General features: G+C 43.1%; 1 protein-coding gene across 3 annotated transcripts; it reads right to left on the bottom strand.

Moving 5' to 3' along the window:
• Nucleotides 1–1,185: 1,185 nt before the first annotated feature.
• On the bottom strand, nucleotides 1,186–19,617 carry LOC137525530 (uncharacterized). Of its 3 annotated transcripts, none has more exons than XM_068246658.1 (5): nucleotides 19,531–19,617; nucleotides 16,104–16,413; nucleotides 13,770–14,018; nucleotides 6,443–6,459; nucleotides 1,186–1,607 (listed from the first exon to the last, which is right to left on the bottom strand). In XM_068246658.1, the coding sequence occupies exons 2-5, from the start codon at nucleotides 16,393–16,395 to the stop codon at nucleotides 1,527–1,529; spliced, it is 639 nt and encodes a 212-aa protein (XP_068102759.1). In that variant the 5' UTR covers nucleotides 16,396–16,413; nucleotides 19,531–19,617; the 3' UTR covers nucleotides 1,186–1,526. The 3 variants fall into 3 exon arrangements, with proteins under 3 accessions (XP_068102759.1, XP_068102758.1, XP_068102761.1); XM_068246657.1 differs by lacking the exon at nucleotides 19,531–19,617 and adding an exon at nucleotides 19,357–19,442; XM_068246660.1 differs by lacking the exon at nucleotides 19,531–19,617 and adding an exon at nucleotides 19,357–19,442 and having other exon boundaries at nucleotides 1,514–1,573.
• Nucleotides 19,618–20,076: the final 459 nt, after the last annotated feature.

Raw genomic sequence — 20,076 nt, 5'->3', positions numbered from 1 at the left:
TTTATCGTTATCAGATTTCGTTATCCACTGGCGCCATTTCATTAACCAGCCGGGCCCTTTTTTCACTGCGCCCTTTTTTCATGCATGCCTATAACAGTAAAGTTTCCAACATGGCCTCTGAAAAACATCACATGACTTCAAACAGTTTCTATAATTCTCCTATGTTTTCCGATTATTTAAGACTTCTTTCATCTCCTTTTAGTTTAGGGTTCATAGTCTACATGATAAGCTGAATTTAATTTCACAACGTAACACATAAAGTAAACAAGCTAGTATGTTCTCTCTGAGCAAAGGAGAAGTCAGACAGTGTCGGTGAGTTGGGTAGCGATGACCGTAATCTGCTAACTATGATTACATGAAATTTTACATACATTTTCACAATTATGGCCATACGTAATTACGATTTGGACATTCAACTGATTTTGTGTAATCCATTGCGTAATTTCATGCTGACTTTAGCAGTTAATAGCTAAGCCCCCATACACATGCTACGTATGTTAAGGAGAAGGGTGAGAACAAGACAAAAAAAAATATTTTTCAAAAAGACCTTGTAGTGAAAAGGAAAAATGATTTTTAAACTCAGAAAAATTACAGTTTAAAAACTATTTTTGATTTACATTTTTAAAAACAATTTTCTCAAAAACGACATGGTCTTTTTGAAAAAAAAAAATAGTCTTGTTCCCACTATTCCCCTTACCAAACAGAGCAATGTTAGTGATGATAGAATGTATGGGGGCTTTGCTGTTAACCTCTAAAATTGGGAAGAAATCATGCGAAAATCACAGAAATTGTGAAATCAGGGTTCCTGATTATGTTTGCAAATGAAATTAATTACAATTTTACTTGAAAATGTGCATAACAATTTTGCATGGTAATTGCAAAAAACTGCAAAATTATGATTATGCAAAATATTTTGTAATTTGGTGAAAAATCACAAAAATGTGAACAATTGTGGTTTTTATAACGAAAAATGCAACCCAGCCCCCCCCCCCCCCCCAAAAAAAAAAACCATTAGTTTCACCATAAAACTTGTTTATTTTAGCACTAAAAATTTGTCATTTCAATTGTTTGAAATGTTTACATTTCAAACAATTGTGTATCAACCATATTCATGTTTAAAGATACACAAGTTATCCTTTACCTTCACAAATGTAAACCTGTAAACAAATAAAACATTTCAGATGGTTCACTGGAAAAATAGATCTTCAGTGGTATTTCTTGTTGTGTTAAATAACAGAATGTAAAGAAAGTTGATTTGGTTGGTTCTGGCCCATAAATTTAGTCTTGCATCACAAAACAAACATTGATTGGATCTTGGCTCCTTGCTGAGCTTGAGCTGTTTCCTTAATAAACCGATAGTACTATTTCAAATGATGTTAGATCTACTCCGTGAAGTTCTTGGAAGTCAGTCCGATGAATTAAGTCCTCTCCTGAAGATGTCCTCAATAGTTCCTGTGTAAGTAGTTTCTGTATATCCAAGTAGAGATGTCTTCAGGATGAATCCAGATTAGCCTCCAGAATTTGGGTTAGGTCCTCACCCAGATGCAGACAGCTATGATGGTGATCACACTCACTACGACAAGGACAGAAATGAGCAGGACAAGGGGCTAAACATTAAAAACAATACAACGCTATGAGGAAAACATTCAATATACTGTAGATGAAGTTTCAGCAATAGGATTTTGAAATAAACAATTATTTCTTGAGTTTGTCTAGTAATAGACGCAAGATATACTTACATAGTTACATATATAGTTACATAGTTATTTTGGTTGAAAAAAGACATACGTCCATCGAGTTCAACCAGTATAAAGTACAACACCAGCCTGCTCCCTCACATATCCCTGTTGATCCAGAGGAAGGCGAAAAAACCCTTACAAGGCATGGTCCAATTAGCCCCTAAAGGGAAAAATTCCTTCCCGACTCCAGATGGCAATCAGATAAAATCCCTGGATCAACATCATTAGGCATTACCTAGTAATTGTAGCCATGGATGTCTTTCAACGCAAGGAAAGCATCTAAGCCCCCTTTAAATGCAGGTATAGAGTTTGCCATAACGACTTCCTGTGGCAATGCATTCCACATCTTAATCACTCTTACTGTAAAGAACCCTTTTCTAAATAAATGGCTAAAACGTTTTTCCTCCATGCGCAGATCGTGTCCTCTAGTCCTTTGAGAAGGCCTAGGGACAAAAAGCTCATCCGCCAAGGTATTATATTGCCCTCTGATGTATTTATACATGTTAATTAGATCCCCTCTAAGGCGTCTTTTCTCTAGACTAAATAAACCCAGTTTATCTAACCTTTCTCGATAAGTGAGACCTTCCATCCCACACATCAATTTTGTTGCTCGTCTCTGCACCTGCTCTAAAACTGCAATATCTTTTTTGTAATGTGGTGCCCAGAACTGAATTCCATATTCCAGATGTGGCCTTACTAGAGAGTTAAACAGGGGCAATATTATGCTAGCATCTCGAGTTTTTATTTCCCTTTTAATGCATCCCAAAATTTTGTTAGCTTTAGCTGCAGCTGCTTGGCATTGAGTACGATTATTTAACTTGTTGTCAATGAGTACTCCTAAGTCCTTCTCCAAGTTTGATGTCCCCAACTGTATCCCATTTATTTTGTATGGTGCTAGACCATTAGTACGTCCAAAATGCATGACCTTACATTTGTCAACATTGAATTTCATCTGCCATGTATGTGCCCATATAGCCATCCTATCCAGATCCTGTTGCAATATGACACTATCTTCCTGAGAGTTAATGATTCTGCACAATTTTGTATCATCTGCAAAAATAGCAACATTGCTCACTACTGCATCTACTAGGTCATTAATAAATAAATTGAAGAGCACTGGACCCAGAACAGACCCCTGTGGGACCCCACTGCTAACAGTCTCCCATTTTGAGTATGATCCATTGACCACAACTCTTTGCTTTCTGTCCATTAGCCAGTTCCCTATCCATGAACACAGACTCTTCCCCAGTCCTTGCATCCTCAACTTTTGCACCAGACTTTTGTGGGGAACAGTGTCGAATGCCTTTGCAAAGTCCAAGTATATCACATCTACAGCATTCCCAATATCCATATTAGCATTCACTACCTCATAAAAGCTGAGCATGTTAGTCAAACAGGACCTGTCTTTAGTAAACCCATGTTGATGCTGAGAAATAAGATTATTTTCTACTATGAAGTCATGTATAGTATCTCTTAGTAACCCCTCAAATAGTTTGCATACAACTGATGTTAAACTTACAGGTCTATCATTTCCTGGATCAGATTTTTTGCCCTTCTTAAATAATGGGAAAACGTGGGCTGTACGCCAATCCACTGGGACTCTGCCAGTTGCAAGAGAGTCACAAAAGATAAGATAAAGGGGTTTATCTATAACTGAACTTAATTCCCTTAGGACCCGAGGATGCATGCCATCCAGGCCAGGTGCCTTGTCTATTTTTAATTTATTTAGTCTTGCCTTCACTTCTTCCTGCATTAAGTATTAAATATTACAGTTAGAAGATTGAGACTCTTCCGCCTCTGTAGTTTGCAACAGTGCTGTTTCTTTTGTGAAGACAGAAGCAAAGAAAGCATTTAATAACTCTGCCTTACCTTGGTCATCCACCATTGAGTTCCCATCCTCATCCTTTAGGAGTCCTATACAGTCAACCTTTCTTTTTTTTAGAGTTAATGTACTTGTAAAACTTTTTTGGGTTAGATTTGATATCCTTAGCGATTTGTTTTTCAGCTTCAATCTTTGCCTGCCTAATTTCTTTTTTACAATTTTTATTGCACTCCTTATAATTGCTTAGTGCAGCCTCTGTCCCCTCCTGTTTTAAGACCTTATAGGCATTCTTTTTCCTCTTCATTTTATCTTTAACCTTTCTATTCATCCATAGAGGCCTTTTTTTATTCCTAGACATTTTGTTTCCATATGGGATATACATACTACAGTATTGATTGAGTATAAGTTTAAAAGCTTGCCATTTCCCTTCAGTGTCTTCCCCTTGTAGTACATTATCCCAGTTCACCAAACTTAGTGCCTGCCTAATTTGAGTGAACTTTGCTTTTCTAAAGTTCATAGTTTTAGTGGTCCCGCTGCCCCGTGGCCTATCAGTCACCAGCTCAAACGTTATCATGTTGTGATCACTATTTCCCAAATGTTCTTGAACCTGCACATTTGATACATTATCTGGTCTATTAGAAATGATCAGATCCAGTAACGCATTCCCCCTAGTTGGTTCAGTTACCATTTGAGTCAAGTAATTGTCCTGTAGTGCTGCCAGAAATCTGCTGCTTTTACCAGAATGGGTAGCCTCAATACTCCAGTCAATGTCTGGAAAGTTGAAGTCGCCCATAATTATGACCTCATTTTTACCTGCAGCTTTTTCAATCTGCTGTAGTAATCGCAGTTCTGCAGCTTCATTAATAAGAGGTGGCCTGTAGCATACCCCAATAAGCAATTGGCAACTTTTATTTCCACCATGAATATTTACCCAAACGGACTCCACATCTTCGCAATCTTCCTCCATCTCATCGTTGAGGACAGCTGTAAGAGAATTCTTAACAAAGAGACAAACCCCTCCACCTTTTTTCCCTGTTCTATCCCTCCTAAACACATTGTATCCTTTTAAATTAGCTATCCAGTCATGGCTTTCATCCATCCATGTCTCGGTTATTCCCACAATGTCATAGCCTTTGTCATTCAGAATGAACTCTAGTTCGTCTATTTTATTTGCAAGGCTCCGAGCATTGGTTACCATGCACTTTATATTTTTACCACCACATTTACCAATTTTGTTTACATGAAATTGGCTACTTGAATTTTTACCAACCTCCTTAATCTTTACACTGTCCCCACCCCCCTCTCCACCCTCCATAATGATAGGTTCCCACTGTCTTTTTACCTCATCTTGTCTATGTATTGAGACTTTATCCTCCCGCCTCCCCCCAGATCCTAGTTTAAAATCTCCTCCAACCGTTTAGCCATCTTCTCCCCCAATGCAGCTGCACCCTCCCCATTAAGGTGCAGCCCATCCCTGCTGTAGAACCTGTAGCCGACTGCAAAGTCTGCCCAGTTCTCCAGGAACCCAAACCCTTCCTTCCTACACCAATTTCTCAGCCACTTATTTAACTCCCTAAGCTCCCTCTGTCTCTCAGATGTAGCACGTGGCACTGGCAGTATTTCAGAAAACACCACCTTGGAGGTCCTTGCTTTAAGTTTATCTCCAAGTACCTGAAAATCATTTTTGAGGACCTTCCATCTCCCACTAACTTTGTCATTGGTGCCAATGTGTACCATGACAGCCGGGTCTTCCCCAGCCCCACCCAGTAATCTGTCAATTCTTTCCGCTACATGCCGAACCCGAGCACCCGGGAGGCAACAGACTGTACGGCATTCGCGGTTTCTTCAACAGATTACCCTATCTGTGCGCCTAATAATTGAATCCCCTACCACCAGTACCTGTCTAGCCTTAGCTGCACTCCTATTCCCTTTCTCGTTACAGCAGTCTGCCCCTTGGTTGCTAAGGAGCACATCCTGCTGCAGCATTGCTACTCCTGAATCATCCTCCCCAATATTACGCAAACAAGCATACTTATTAGTGAGGGACAACTCGGGACTAGCCTCCCTGCCACTTTTTCCCCTACCCCTTCTAACTGTGACCCAACTAGCGGCTGCCTCTGCTTCTTGGTCCGGCTGTACTCCACCCTCCTCATCTTCAACGGTTCCATCCAGTGTCTGGATCGTGAGGTTCACTGTCTAAAGCTTTGTGCACACCCTAGATCAGGGGTGTCCAAAGTCTGTCCCGAGGGCCAAACTCATCCCACTGAGCATTTTCCAGTGACCCCTAAAGCTCTTGTGTGATTTTAATTGCTGTTTGATTTCTGTTGCTGTGGCACCACATGCATCAATGTTAAGGGCCAACCTGTGTCACGGGTCTATCTCCTCCTCCACTCTCCTGAAGTCCCACAGGAATTAGTATATATTTACAAAGAAATGGTCTACAAAGTATATACTGGAAAATGTGAGCCATCTTTCTATTTGTAGTCCTATAGTGATCACTATGGCTCATCAGAAAATGGCTGCAGAAGTTCCACTGTGGAGGAAATGGACTTGATGAGTGAAGGGTAGCCACATATGTCAGCAGTAGCCACTATGCCAGCAGCAAGACCAGTGATATGGCCCTTGGTCCAAAAAGTTTGGAAACCCCTGCCCTAGATGGAACTCAGCCGAGTGAGACACCTAAATTGGGTTGCCGGCTGCATTAAAAAAAAAATGGGCTACACCGTAGACCGCAATGTCCATTTATTGTATTCCATTCTAGAAGGAAATACAAGCTTAAAAATGGCTTAAAAACTCAAGGGATGCTTTCCTTTCATTGATTTATATGTTCATTTGTCAATTCATTTAGTTATTCTACAATGAAGCATAGACTGCTACTTACCGTGTTTAATTCTTGCGCTGCAAAAAAAGAAGAAAATACAATGTTGTAAATCAATAACAAATTATTTTTAATAACTAATGAAAAATGGTGGACTTTTATGCATTTCCACTGTTTACGCGTCACCAATTCCATGAACAGTATTTGTTTTTTTTTTCATCAATAAATTTTTATTGAAAGATATGCTAAGGCAGTAAAAAGGAACTGTAACATATTATACAAGACAACTTCACATTCGTTAAGTATATCTGGGTTCTGGACATGTATACAGTTAACCTCCCTGGCGGTACGCAGTTGCTGCGTCCGCGGGATAATTTTTTCAAATAAAATTTGGATTAATTGCTTAAGCTAGCGCTTTGCTAGCTAACTGTGGCCCCCAAGTCCCCCGGCACCACTGTGATCCCCCCGATCGCCGCCGGCAATATTTACCCGTCCGCGATCCCGCGAGAGCCGCAGCTTCACCATGTAGCTTCAGTGGTCGCTATGGTGTTGATCGGACATGACGTCATCTACGTCATGCACAGTCCCAATCTTTCCCATAGCGAAGCCTGGAGCTGATTGGGAGGCTGCACCATTGTGGGATCCCTGGGGGGTACGTATAACAGCGGCGATCGGGGGGGGGGGATCAGGGGAGAGCGGAGCGACTTGGGGGGCATGCTTAGCTAGCAAAGTGCTAGCTCAAGCATATAAAACAAATTTTATTAAAAAAAAACCTCTGGGGAGCCATGCGATCCTCTCCGGCAGCTAGCCCGAATGTAGGTCGGGCTTACCGCCAGGGAGGTTAAGATCTACATAAACATAGTACAGAGATAAAGGTAATATGCCTTCAACTGTTAATGGTGTCCTGGCTTAAACATTGCCAGAATAATGACTTCCTATCTAGTCAATGTATTTCTGGCTGACTAACAGGAGGGTCAGTTTCTGACTATATTGTTCGATTGTAAGCAGTGGTACATAGACGACCTATCAATCGAAAAACTATTGGAGATTGTCGGTCTTAATGTAGTTAAGCTAGGATCTTATATTTTTAGGGTTTTTTTTAAGAATTAAAGCAGTACAATGTGATAATAAGAAGTCTTGGTAATGATGTATGTCACTGTTCCATGAGTTAAATTAAACATCTGATTTGATAAATATATGGACCGGCTGAGATGCAGTAAACGTGTGTAATGATCTGCTCAGCTGTCTGCACAGGTAGACAGCTGTTTGACCATTATTTAAGTCTGAGTGCTGCAGGTCTCTGGAAAAGAGACCTGTCTTCACTTTGCAAGTGTCAGAGTTGCTCTGCTGCTGAGGAATTTGCATATACATGTCATGCAAATTGCTTAGCTGCTTCCTTTGATGGTTTGCAGTATAAATACCATTCTCTCCCAGAATTCCTTGCTGGTCATGATGGTTTGTTCCTGCTACTCACCAGGAGTATCAGCCTTGCTATTGTTTGCTAAGATTATCTTAGAGTAATTCCTTGGGACTGCACACTAGGCATCCCTTCTAGCGTAGTCGGGTTGTATTATCTGTCTTGCCTTATATCTGTCTGTCTCTTGCGATTGTCTTGTCGCCAGTGGTGGTCAACAGGAAATCGTTCTGCCTTAGGGGTGCTAACCAGAGCAGCGGTAGCTACTGGTAGCCCCATCTGTCTGCCTGTCTGGATCGCATCCACCCTAGCGGTAGTGGCGGTGGTTCCTTCTGTACTCTGTCTGGGAGTGTAGGCCAGAGCTGCGGTTGCTGCTGGCTACTTCCTCTCTCTGTCTTGTCTGGTACGAACGCTTGCTGTAGGCTCGGTGTGGTAACCGTTTAGCAAGTGTTCGCGTTCTCTATTTTCGTGTTTGTGTTATTTTGGTTAGTTAGGGTGGCACGCTTATCACTGGGCACCTAACGCGCAGTGATCGTGTCTTTAACGCGTTCGCTGTTGCGAATGAGTGCAGTGGATGCGTTTAGCTAGCGTTTGTTATTTTCCTTGATGTTCTGATCATTGTTATTTGCTGTGTCTTTCCTGCTACACTTGTGCTCTGTCTGATTCAGTCTTGTGTCACTATTGGCAATCGCCACTCTTGCGATTGCGTTCACACTTCGTTTCCGCTGTTGTGTGTTCACCGTCGCTGGGTGGCAACTAGATTGGTGGACACACATACATTCTGTTTCTGTGTTCTCTCTCTCTTTAAGGGCTATCTTGCCCTGCATTGCTTCGACTCATGCAATTCCCATCTGGCATCTGTGGCAGGGCAGAGGCTGTGTTCCTCTGCACTCCACAGCTCCATCTGCCGGTGGGAATTTCCCTCTACAGGTACATAGCACCATAGCTGGGTTCTGTTAAATTACATGTTTGTGGAGGATTTCCACAGTGTCAGCGCAAATCTCGTGCGCTGACCACGGAAATAATTCTGCAATCGTTACAACGTGTTACTTACATGCAGATATATGTTGTTCTTAGCCGGTAGTAGAATGGAAAATAAAAATAAAAATATAACTAACAGAACATAACTATTAGTAGATAACCTTATTGAAATAAAAGCTTGTGGTCTCACTTACAATCAGTGACAAAGGATATGAAAACAAAGAAGATCATACTACTATATATGTTTGCTGAGCATTCTACGTATATACGTTCTGTCATTACATTTAGAGTGCAGCCTTGCCTGAGATATTTTTCCATTGTGATGTTTACATGAACAATAGTTTAAAAATCAGATTGGCAAGTAATACAGTCAGTGAGCTCTGGGCAGTCAAAGACTTTGTGCATACCAGGGCTGACCAATCAGAGCCTTTTTTTTGTAGATCAGAGATGGCCAGTGTCTTCGTACACATCAGAGTGGACCTGTTACAGACTGTTTATCTCTGAAGGGCAACCTTGGATTTATGAATAGAGCTGCTGCCAGCCAATTGGTGCTGCCTGCAGTCAGGGCTGCACTGGAAAAATACCAATGTTGGCATCTGTCTTGATTTATGTATGGACAATATTAACTGTACTAAAATACATTTGTTTTATTTAGGGGTTTTTCTCCTTATGGACCACAGCAATTTTTACATTTCAATGCTCCTCCCATTCCTTCGCCAATAACTTTACCACTACTTATTACACCAAAATGATCAATACACTTTTTTTGCCACCCATTAGGCTTTCTTTCGGTGGTACACTTGGCTAACAATTAGTTTATTTATATGCATTTTAGCAGGAACAAGAAGAAGAGAAAAGTTTAAAAAATTCATTATTTCTCAGTTTTTAGCCATTTTAATTTTAAAATAAAACATGCGACTGTACATAAAACCCACACATTTTATTCGTTTATTTTTTCCGGTTATTACAACATTAAGTTTTGAATTAAGATGATACCATTTATTGACCAACTTAGAAGAAAAGCAGTAAGCTTTTGGCTATGAAGCCTTCGTCAGACTGATACCTGTATACTGACAAAAATTAGAATACAGCTTATATACAATGGGCATTTAACAGGAGATGCATTGTTCTGCAATAGAAGTCATTGGATGATTATATTACATATATTATTATATAACATCAAGAAAATTTCACAGGCATGCCAGCTAATTTATGACCAAAAAATAAGACCACTTGTTTGATTGAGCATCACATTCCATGGACTTAGTTTGATGAGGAGATATCTGTAACAATCGGTGTAACACAGAGAGGATCTGATTATTGGTGATCTGCAGTATCACCAAAAATACAGATATATACCCGATTATTGATGATCTGCAGTATCACCGATAATCAGATATATTACTAACCTCTGGACACCTGAGAGATATGAGTGTTTGGTGTAACAGTAATACTTTGAGAACAATACCAGGAGGACAGGTACAAGGCAGTAAGGAATACTGCTAGAATAAGTACCTTTCCGCAGCCTGAGACTCTCCAGCAGGGAGGAGTCAGACTGGGAGAGGAAAGGACCAGAGCGTGAGTGACACTAATAGGAGGATGTCACTGACTGATCTGTGAACTATCTCTTAACTGGGGAGATAGCTCTCAAGGTCGGACAAGCCAGGTCGGCAACACACGGACATACAAAGTACAAAGACAGGAGGCTGATTTGGTAATCCTAAGGCAAGCAGGGTTTGGCAACAGAGTATCAGATATAGCGAAGTACCAAATCAGTGAACAGAAGAGTGGTCAGGAAAGCAGAAAATCATAACAGATAATAAACAATGCCTAGTCTTGGGTGTGAGCTCCGTGATCATCAACACCCTGGAACTAGTCTGAAGTATAACAGAATGGTAACACAGATTCCTAATCTTGGGTGTGAGGTCCTTGATCATCAACACCCTGGAACTAGTCTGAGGTATAACAGAATGATAACACAGATTACTAATCTTGGGTGTGAGGTCCTTGATCATCAACACCCTGGAACTAGTCTGAAGTATAACAGAATGATAACACAGATTCCTAATCTTGGGTGTGAGGTCCTTGATCATCAACACCCTGGAACTAGTCTGAAGTATAACAGAATGATAACACAGATTCTGACAATAAGGTCTGAGTGCTTCCACGTAGTGATCGCAACGGCAGACAACCAGCGAATGACCAGCACCCAGTATATATAGCCCAGCGCTCTCCAGCGCCTCCCCTAAATGCTGGACCAATGGGAACTGGTACAATCGTCAGCTGACCGGCTTGGTCAGCTGACTCCCTTCTGGCTGTCATAAAAGTTCTGCCTCTCAGCGCGCGCGCGCGTCCTTCTGAACCTGTGTGGACTATCAGTCCCAGCCACACCAGACATGTCTTGTGTACCACCCGCCGCGCAGGACGCGGAGCCCACCGCACCGCTATCAAGGCATTCGGCGGTTTTTCCGCGTTCAGCCATACTGGCAGATGTAGGCCTACGCGTGCAAACCGCCGCGTTGGACGCAGAATCCACCGCCTTGCTCTGAGCGCACGCGGCGGCTTTTCCGCGTTTTCTCACAATATAATAACTCATTCAAACACAACTTGGTCAGGCTACATACAGGCCCGGTCCGGCCATGATGCCAAGTGAGGCGACTTCCTCAGGCGGCAGAAGTCTGGGGGCAGCACCAGGCAGAAACAGGAAGGGAAGAGAGTGCCTGGACAACTTATGCTGGGGGCAACTGTACCTGGCTAACCTATTCTGGGGGTAACTGTACCTAGCTACCAATACTGGTGGCACCTATACCTGGCTACCTACCTATACTGAGGGTGTTTTTGGGGGTCTCACCGCAGCTATAAGGTGCAGTCAAATTGTCCAATGATGTGGGGGGGGGGGAGGACTGCCTGAGTTTGCCTCAAGCAGCAAAAAGTCTAGAACCGGCTCTGGCTACATACAATGTTTGTTGTAGGCTGAAGTAAATTGTAGAACTTAAATCCCTTCTTGCCATGACTGCAGATTTATCAGATTGTGTTGAAGTGTACTATGTTGTGTAAACAAGGCAGTATTCGGGGAGAAACAGAGAATGTTCTCTCCTTTATTTGCTCAGTAATGATTAATTACAAGTCTATCTGGTAATATGTTCAGCAAGCAACCAGCTAGGATACCATTTAGCTTCAGTGAGATGTAAATATGTATTCAAATATTATACTGTTTTATATTCCTTTTTTACTCTGTTTAATGTGTTAAGTAAACATTTCATTCAGAGTTTAATCCCATCTTCACACCAAACAATATATCATGTTGCCATGGTTTGCAGCACAAAAAAAAAAAAAATCTTATAGCAGCTTTAGAGTGACACTGAAAGACAGATGAAAAATGAGAGTGCTAACCACTATGCCACCGTGCTACACCCCCCTTCCCCCCACCCCCACCCCCCCATGAGGATTTGGTTACATAGATTTTTGCACTTAAAGAGACACTGAAGCGGAAAAAAAATATGATATAATGAATTGGTTGTGTACTTTGAATAATTACTAGAAGATTAGCAGCAAAGAAAATATTCTCATACTTTTATTTTCAGGTATATAGTGTTTTTTCTAACATTGCATTATTCTATAATATGTGCAGATTACACAACACTCAGCATTCAAAATGATTCTTTCAGAGCAGTCTGTGAAGTAATGACCTCTCCTCTAGCAGAGAAAAAGTAAACAGTTCACTTACAGTTGAGATAATAAAAGTCAGATAGCAACCCTCTCCACGACTAAAGGTGGCCATTTGCCATCAGATTCGACCAACAGATAGATCCCTCTCTGATCGAATCTGATCAGAGAGGGATCATATGGCTACCTTTACAGCAAACAGATTGTGAACCGATTTCAGCCTGAAACCGTTCACAATCTGTTGTGGTGGTGGTGCTGCTGCTGCCCCCGCCCACCCGCATACATTACCTGCTCCGCCGGCGCGACTCCAGTCCCCCTGTCACTGCTGCTCTGTCTGCGCTCTGGTCTCCGGCCCCGGCATGCTTTACTTCTTCTAGCCCGGCAGGAAGTTTAAACAGTAGAGGGCGCTCTACTGTTTAAACTTCCTGCCAGGCTAGAAGAAGTGAGACATGCCGGACCTGGAGACCAGAGCGCAGACAGAGCAGCGGTGACCGGGAGACTGGAGTCGCGCCGGCGGAGCAGGTAATGTATGCGGGCTCTATTGCGTCGGTCGTCGGGCACTCGAACGCCGCTAGCGACGCGCTCCCTACCCGCGGGCGATCGACGGTAATTTTCCACACGGAGTGATCGACGGGATCAGACGAAATGGATCGAAATTCGGCGTGTAGCGCGAACGATTGGCAGCAGATTCGATCCCAGTGATCGAATCTGCTGTCGAAACGGTGGCAAATCGGGCCAGTGTATGGCCAGCTTTACTTAGTCGGAGAGCTTAATGGCTTGTTTGCATAGAGATAACAACTGGAGTTTCTCAACTCTTCCTGTACTGGAAACAATTAGACTGATGTATCTGATCTTAATGTTTTATTTCTTAGCTGTACTACACATACAAATCATAATATCATCATTTTTTTTTTTTGCTTCAGTGTCTCTTTAAGTGATTAAACCTTTAATTTTTCTGCTTTAAAAGCTCTCATAACTACAGTGATGGCAGGAATTCCCTTACACATCACACCTCAAAGGCTAGAAAAATAAGAGATGTCTTGGTTGGTTAACTTAGAATCAAAGTAAAGCTCTCAATGGACAGCATGAAGACATGTTTTGCTTCGTTTGCCAGGGCATTTGGTCTGTCTCATTTTTAATTTAGTAATTGCAAAATAAAGACGTTATTTGACTGTGACCACTTCCATGTTTGTAGAAGTTTGGCAAACATTACATCACTTCAGTGGTGAACAGATTCATAAAGCACATTTATTTGTTTCCCTATAAGCCAACCAAACACATTTTGTTGAACCCACTTATTTTTTTGTTGTTTTTTTTACAACGACTTGCCATTGCTTATCTGTGACTTCATCTTCTGTATCTTCTCTTTGGATTGGATCTTGGCTCCTTGCTGATAGGAACCGATATCTGATCTCCAGCCACCACCACTTTGATCATAAAGGCTCTTCTCATCTTTATACATGACAATTAGTAGCCTAGAAAGCTCATTAATGAGAGGCTGGTCATTGAGCAACCTGCTGTTGACCAGGGGATCATCAGAATTCACATCATCCACCAGGACAATGATGCGTTCCCTCCCTGTAAAGAGAATGCCATTGAGAGACCCGGCAACACAATCTAGAATTTCAAACAAGGTATCAAAAGGTCTGTAAAAGTTGACATGGTGGATTCAAAGCTCAGAACTACAGTCAAATAAACCCCAATGCAACTCCATTAGAGTCTATAAATAATAGCGGAAATCAAATCTTCCATTACTTGTACCTAAAATATAATGGAATAATAGTGACCTGCACTGGTCTATAGAGCAGCACATAGCATCAACTGGGTTTACAGCATATCTTGCTGAAAGTTCTGAGTTACAAGATCTCAAGCTATATACACATTTTATTTTGATTTATTGATGATTATTACAGCAGACATTGTGATTATGTGTACTCTGATATCACTTGCCTTCCTGTAGTGGTCCACTGGGATGAATTGCTGTTGCCCAACCATAACTCTACCTGAATGAACTTTAAAAGAATGTCCCACAGCCACTTGTTCAAGCTCCTGTCTGCACACAATGAAATGCATTGCTTAGCCAGGAGCCAAGCATTGTTTCTGCTGCTGGACCCCAAATTACTTCTCCCTCCGAGTTGCGATAACTTAGAGAAGCAATAGTACTTCACACCCCCCTCCCCGAATTTGCACGGCAGTAGGGTGAGCCGTCATTCGGTTTACCCTGCTCCAGAACCCCCCACACCAGAATGCCATGCATGCGTGCCTCCTCTCGCCCAGTATCTCCCATTCCTAGGGGTCCGCTAGAACATTTTTCTACTATTCAAATGTTCTTATTGCTAGAGAGTGACCAACTACACTGACAAGTGATAGAGCATTCCCGAGCGGCTCCTCCTCAAGTCCTATACCGTGTTTGTTACATAGCCACCTGGTTTATTTTAAGAGTATGTATCCTTTAAACTAGTTCTTGACCATTACCCCTCCTAAATGTCTAACACTAACCTCCTCTGTCTGATTGTTAATGCTATCCCCCCCCCCCCAACACCCACACACTTTCTTTTCACTAATCCCAACGTATATCGTTTCACAGCATCCGGGGCTTGTCTATGGTATTGCCAATATATGTAGCTAGCCTAGCCATATTATAGCGGAGTGCTGGAACCTAGGGCGGTACAAAAATCGTCTGACTTCAACTCCTCAGTTTATGAAACCACTCAGACTCCAGATACCCAAAATTGCTCCGACTCCTCGACTCCGACTCCCTAGTCTAATACTTACCAGAGCTGTGAAGATGGTACAAAAATCATCTGACTCCGACTCCTCAGTTTATGAAACCACCAACTCTGACTCTAGGTACCCAAAAATTGCTTCGCACCGACTCCACAGCCCTGTTGGAACCTATATGTGGTGATCAGCTATGAAATAGCCAAACTCCGGGCACTCATGCCAGAATCTGTGCTGCACTGGTTAAGGGCGCTGCCTCTGACATAGAAGACCAGCATTCAAATCTCAGCTCTGCCTATTCAGTATGCCAGTAAATGTTCTGTAAGGCGTCCTTGGGCAAGATTCCCTAACACTGCAGAGTGGCCTGCTGAGCACGACTATAGTGGCTTCAGCTCTCAAGTATGGATGGTTGAAAATGCTTATTTCTGATTCCGGGTAAATTCCGATTTCTGCTAATGTCAGAATGATTTTCTGTTTTTCTGATTTCTGATTTTCCGGTTTCTGATTTCCGATTTTTGGGGAGTATTTTAGTAGTAATTTTTTTTTTTGCATCAGAGAACGCATGAATGAATGAAAAAAAAAAATGGAAAAACGAAAATCAGAAAAAGGGAAAATTAGTCTTATGATTGGTCTAAATTACTGGGGTGATCCGATTTTTGCTGACAAATCCTGCATTCTCTGATTGGTCCAGTGCTTCTGAGCTCTGTGAATGGGCTAAAATTGCCGAGTTGTGGTAAATCAGATTTCCGCGGAATTTCGCTTTCCGATCGGAAATGCCGATTTTGAATTGGAAATGCGGAAATTTCAATCCCGCGGAATCCGAATGAGCATTCCTACTCTCAAGCGCTCTGAGTCCAGCAGTAGAAAAGCGCTGCAGAAATGTTAGAATTGTTATGTTATAATTATTGTTGAATGAATATAAGGATAGATTTTACGTCTCACCCAGTTTTTGGGATAAGTGGCGCAATTCCTCATCATACAGCGAGTCAGTCACATTGGTGATATTCAGCCGTCCTCTGTTGTTTGTGTGGTAGAGAATGGCAAATTGGCACTTGGCAATCTCCTCCCCCAGCTGTGTTGAGTGACCGCACATTGTATTGGACACCTGAACCAGGCGGACATCTTCAACCAGTGGCTGGAACTGTGGTGATGTTAGCAGGTCGGTGACCCAGCGGTAGGTGCTCTCTGACTCTCTGGAGAAGATCCCCACCAGAACTTTCCTGTAGAGGCCCATCTCTGGCTGTTATTAGTCCTAAGAATGAGAGAGATCAGGTGGTCACAAATTGTAGATTCTCAGCAAAAAGATAAAGTGTACCCTCCCAAGGTGGTGCAGGGGGGAAGATGGCGCACAGAGGCACATTCCCTGGTCCATTACATTCCTCTGTGGTCCCTGTGTGCCATTCTCTGCCCCCCCCCCCCCCCACACACACACACACACACACTCCCCAGGCTGTCACTCTCCAAAATTGCCAACATGCAGGGGATTCCCTTGCATGAGAGGCATTCCTTTAAAATGTCCACTGGGGGTGTTCCTAAAGCCCCTTCCCCAGCTCTCATTGAACAGTTCTGCCTCTCCCCCATTGCTCCCCCACCTCCCTGCAGCATCGCTACCCCAGGGGTCACTAAAAACTAAACTACTTGATTTATGGCCACATGATCAGCTGTGATGAGGCTACCTAATCCAGATAGCCCCCTGGACATAGTAGTAGAATTTTTTTTTTTTTTACAAAAATGCCCACCTCGGGTTCTCACACTTATGTTACAGTTGCTCTGTGTTATTATTGCACTGCAAGAAGAACTTTGTCTAGCACTTTGATCCACTTAGCCTGACTAGATTCGGCAATCTCACCCATAGCGGTGATCCAAAATAGTTTAAAGTGTAAGGCACATTGGTGGAGTATAGGCCGGTGGTGATCCAAGTGTTGGACTTACCTGGAGCTTCTTCTACCCCCATAGACTTTAAGGTCTCTTGGTGTCCTCCACTGTTGTTCTGCTGTCACCACTAATTAAAGTATTTGACCCAGCTTGGTCGCCGACTGTAGTGCATGTGCTATCCTGTCCAGGTCCCCTCTGCTGTTCTGCTGTCAACCCAATCAAAGTCTGTGACCCAGTTGTGTCGCCCACTATAGCACATGTGCTGCTTTGGCCACGCACCTCCTTGATTGCACTCCCAGGGCCAAGATAATTTTGCCCATTTGCAGTTTGCATGCACAAAACACTGCTGGCCATGGGAGCACAACCGAGGTGTGTGGCAGGGACAGCGCATGTTCCTTGGTGTGCAATCCAACCCATTTGTAGAGTTTAACCTCTATACGACTGCGTAATGCCAATTGGCGTGAATGCAGTGGCTCCCCCAGGACCGCCTTTGGTGTCAAGTCCTGGGGACGTGTTTTGCAGCAGATCCGTCATCAGTCTCCCAGCGGCGATCGCCATCTATTTACAATCTGTAGAGCTGCGATCTAAGGCACTGGGGACAGCCATGTCACTCGGCTGTCCCCTCTGGAGGCACAGGAGCGATTAGCTGTCATAGGCTGATGCCTATGACAGCCGATCACTGTCATTGGTTAGCGGGGGGAGGGAGGGCGGGGATAGTAAAAAAATAAAATAAAAAAAATAGTAAAATGTATTAGAAAAAAACTTAAATAAATAAACAAACATCCCTGCAGCAATTAGAGCCCACCAATAGAAAGCTCTGTTAGTGGGCAGAAAAGGGGGAGGGGATAACGTGTGTGCTGAGATGTACGGCCCTGAAGCGAGCCCTTAAAGCTGCAGTGGCCTAAATTGTAAAATATAGCCTGGTCACTAGGGGCAAGCCTAAGGTCCTGAAAAGGTTAATTGGGATGACAGTTGAACAACAGAGGGGACCTAGGGGACTGGAAGACTATGGGGGGCTGGAGAAAGGCTCAGGTAAGTAAAATCAACTTTTCCCACCCATTTCAGGTGAACTTTAAGTTAAGGATTCAATCTGGAATGAATCCTTAACTTTAGGTACCTATCCTAATTTTAAAAGGGGAGAAAAACATAAAAAAAACAGAAACTTCAGGGTGTCCACTTGAACAATGTGCATAAATTACTTATAATTTATGTTGGTAGAAAGTGGCAAGTATATTAAAAGTAAATTGCATTGCCTGGGGCATTAACCTGCTGGGCGGTCTGGACGAGCTCAGCTCGTCCAGTACCGCCGGAGCCTGCCGCTCAGGCCCTGCTGGGCCGATTTGGCTCAAGTAAAAAGCAGCACACGCAGCCGGCACTTTGCCAGCCGCGTGTGCTGCCTGATCGCCGCCGCTCTGCGGCGATCCGCCGCGAGCAGCGGCGAAAGAGGGTCCCCCCAGCCGCCTGAGCCCAGCGTAGCTGGAACAAAAAGTTCCGGCCAGCGCTAAGGGCTGGATCGGAGGCGGCTGACGTCAGGACGTCGGCTGACGTCCATGACGTCACTCCGCTCGTCGCTATGGCGACGAGGGAAGCAAAACAAGGAAGGCCGCTCATTGCGGCCTTCCTTGCTTATTCTGGGCGCCGGAGGCGATCGGAAGAACGCCTCCGGAGCGCCCTCTAGTGGGCTTTCATGCAGCCAACTTTCAGTTGGCTGCATGAAATAGTTTTTTTTTTATTAAAAAAAAACCCTCCCACAGCCTCCCTGGCGATCTTATCAGAACGCCAGGCAGGTTAAAATGGTTAAAAAACAGCTCCAATAAGCAGTGTACTAATACAGCTATTGTCGTTTTGTTCATTTGTACTTGTACAAGTTCACTTGTAAGTAAGAGAACCCGAGGTGAGAGTGATATGGAGACTGCCATATTTATTTCCTTTAAATCAATACCAGTTGCCTGGCAATCCTCCTGATCCTGTGTCTAAAACTTTTAGCCATAGACCCTGAATAAAAAGATGCAGATTGGGTACTCTGACTCAGCTGACACAGGTTTTACTGGATTAGCCTTATGCTTGTTCCAGGGTTTTGACTCCAACATTACGTATGCCAGAAGTGACAGAAGTTCAACAGGACTGCCAGGCAGCTGGCATTGTTTACAAATGAAAATAAATATGGCAGCCACCATACCCCTCTCAGTCACCACGAGTTCCCTTTAAACCGCTGGGAAAGACACATGTTCAACTGAAGAACGCAAAAAACTGCAAAGGAAGGCATAATACATCTATAGAGTAATTTCTAAATACTTTAAAAGGGAAACAGAATACTTACTACTTTACTCCGTATAGCAGCTGGATAAAGCCCTGGATTAACTTCCTACTATTTGTCTTCAGCAATCCAAGGAGGTTTCCTATATTTAGTTCTTTTAGGAAAACAATGGACTGTTTGTTGGAGCCACTCCCTGTTTTATACATTGATGGATTGTGGCCATGGCAATATCATTACCTGATAATAAAGAGGACTGGATTGCCGATTGCTCTGGTACCGGTGTCTCTCTCCACTCGGGTCAGGAACTCGTATGTTTCAGAGCTGTCACCTGAGACTCTGCGACTGGCAAATTGCATCCTGGAGCTGTTTGGTACAGAATGATATTTAATGGCTGGCTGAGTAAATATTGGCAGAAAGCTTATGTGAGTCATTAAGTGAGTCATTAAGTGAGTGCAGAAGTGAAAGCAGCACAGCAGAGCAGCTAATTTGTAAACGCAGGAGGTTAACCCTATGTCTGCTTCCATGCAAGCAGGAAGTAGACACACACCAGCTGTAACAAAGTAATATTGTTCTTTAAAATTTATTATGCTGTTCCTTATCTTTTAGAGCAGAGAGGAAGTTCTAAATTCAGGTCCGCTTTAAGTGTAAAGTTTGAGCGCTGGGACACCCGAACCTTATCTTAAAGGGTTTGTCAATGGAGCATAGATGGCTTGCGCCTGCGCAGTAGCACTGAGCCAATCGGATAGTGTGCAACTGCAAGCAGTTCAGTGTCTGTGCACTGCA

Source organism: Hyperolius riggenbachi, chromosome 7 (genome assembly GCF_040937935.1).
Source record: "Hyperolius riggenbachi isolate aHypRig1 chromosome 7, aHypRig1.pri, whole genome shotgun sequence".
Taxonomy (NCBI): domain Eukaryota; kingdom Metazoa; phylum Chordata; class Amphibia; order Anura; family Hyperoliidae; genus Hyperolius; species Hyperolius riggenbachi.
Note: the sequence above shows the minus strand (reverse complement) of the source record. Positions and strands in the feature narration are given on the sequence as shown.

Coding starts and splice junctions, on each gene's coding strand:
- LOC137525530 (XM_068246658.1), bottom strand. CDS start 16,395: ATGGGCCTCTACAGGAAAGTTCTGGTGGGGATCTTCTCCAGAGAGTCA. Junction 14,019..16,103: donor CCACTTATCCCAAAAACTGG/GTGAGACGTAAA, acceptor TTCTCTTTACAG/GGAGGGAACGCATCATTGTC.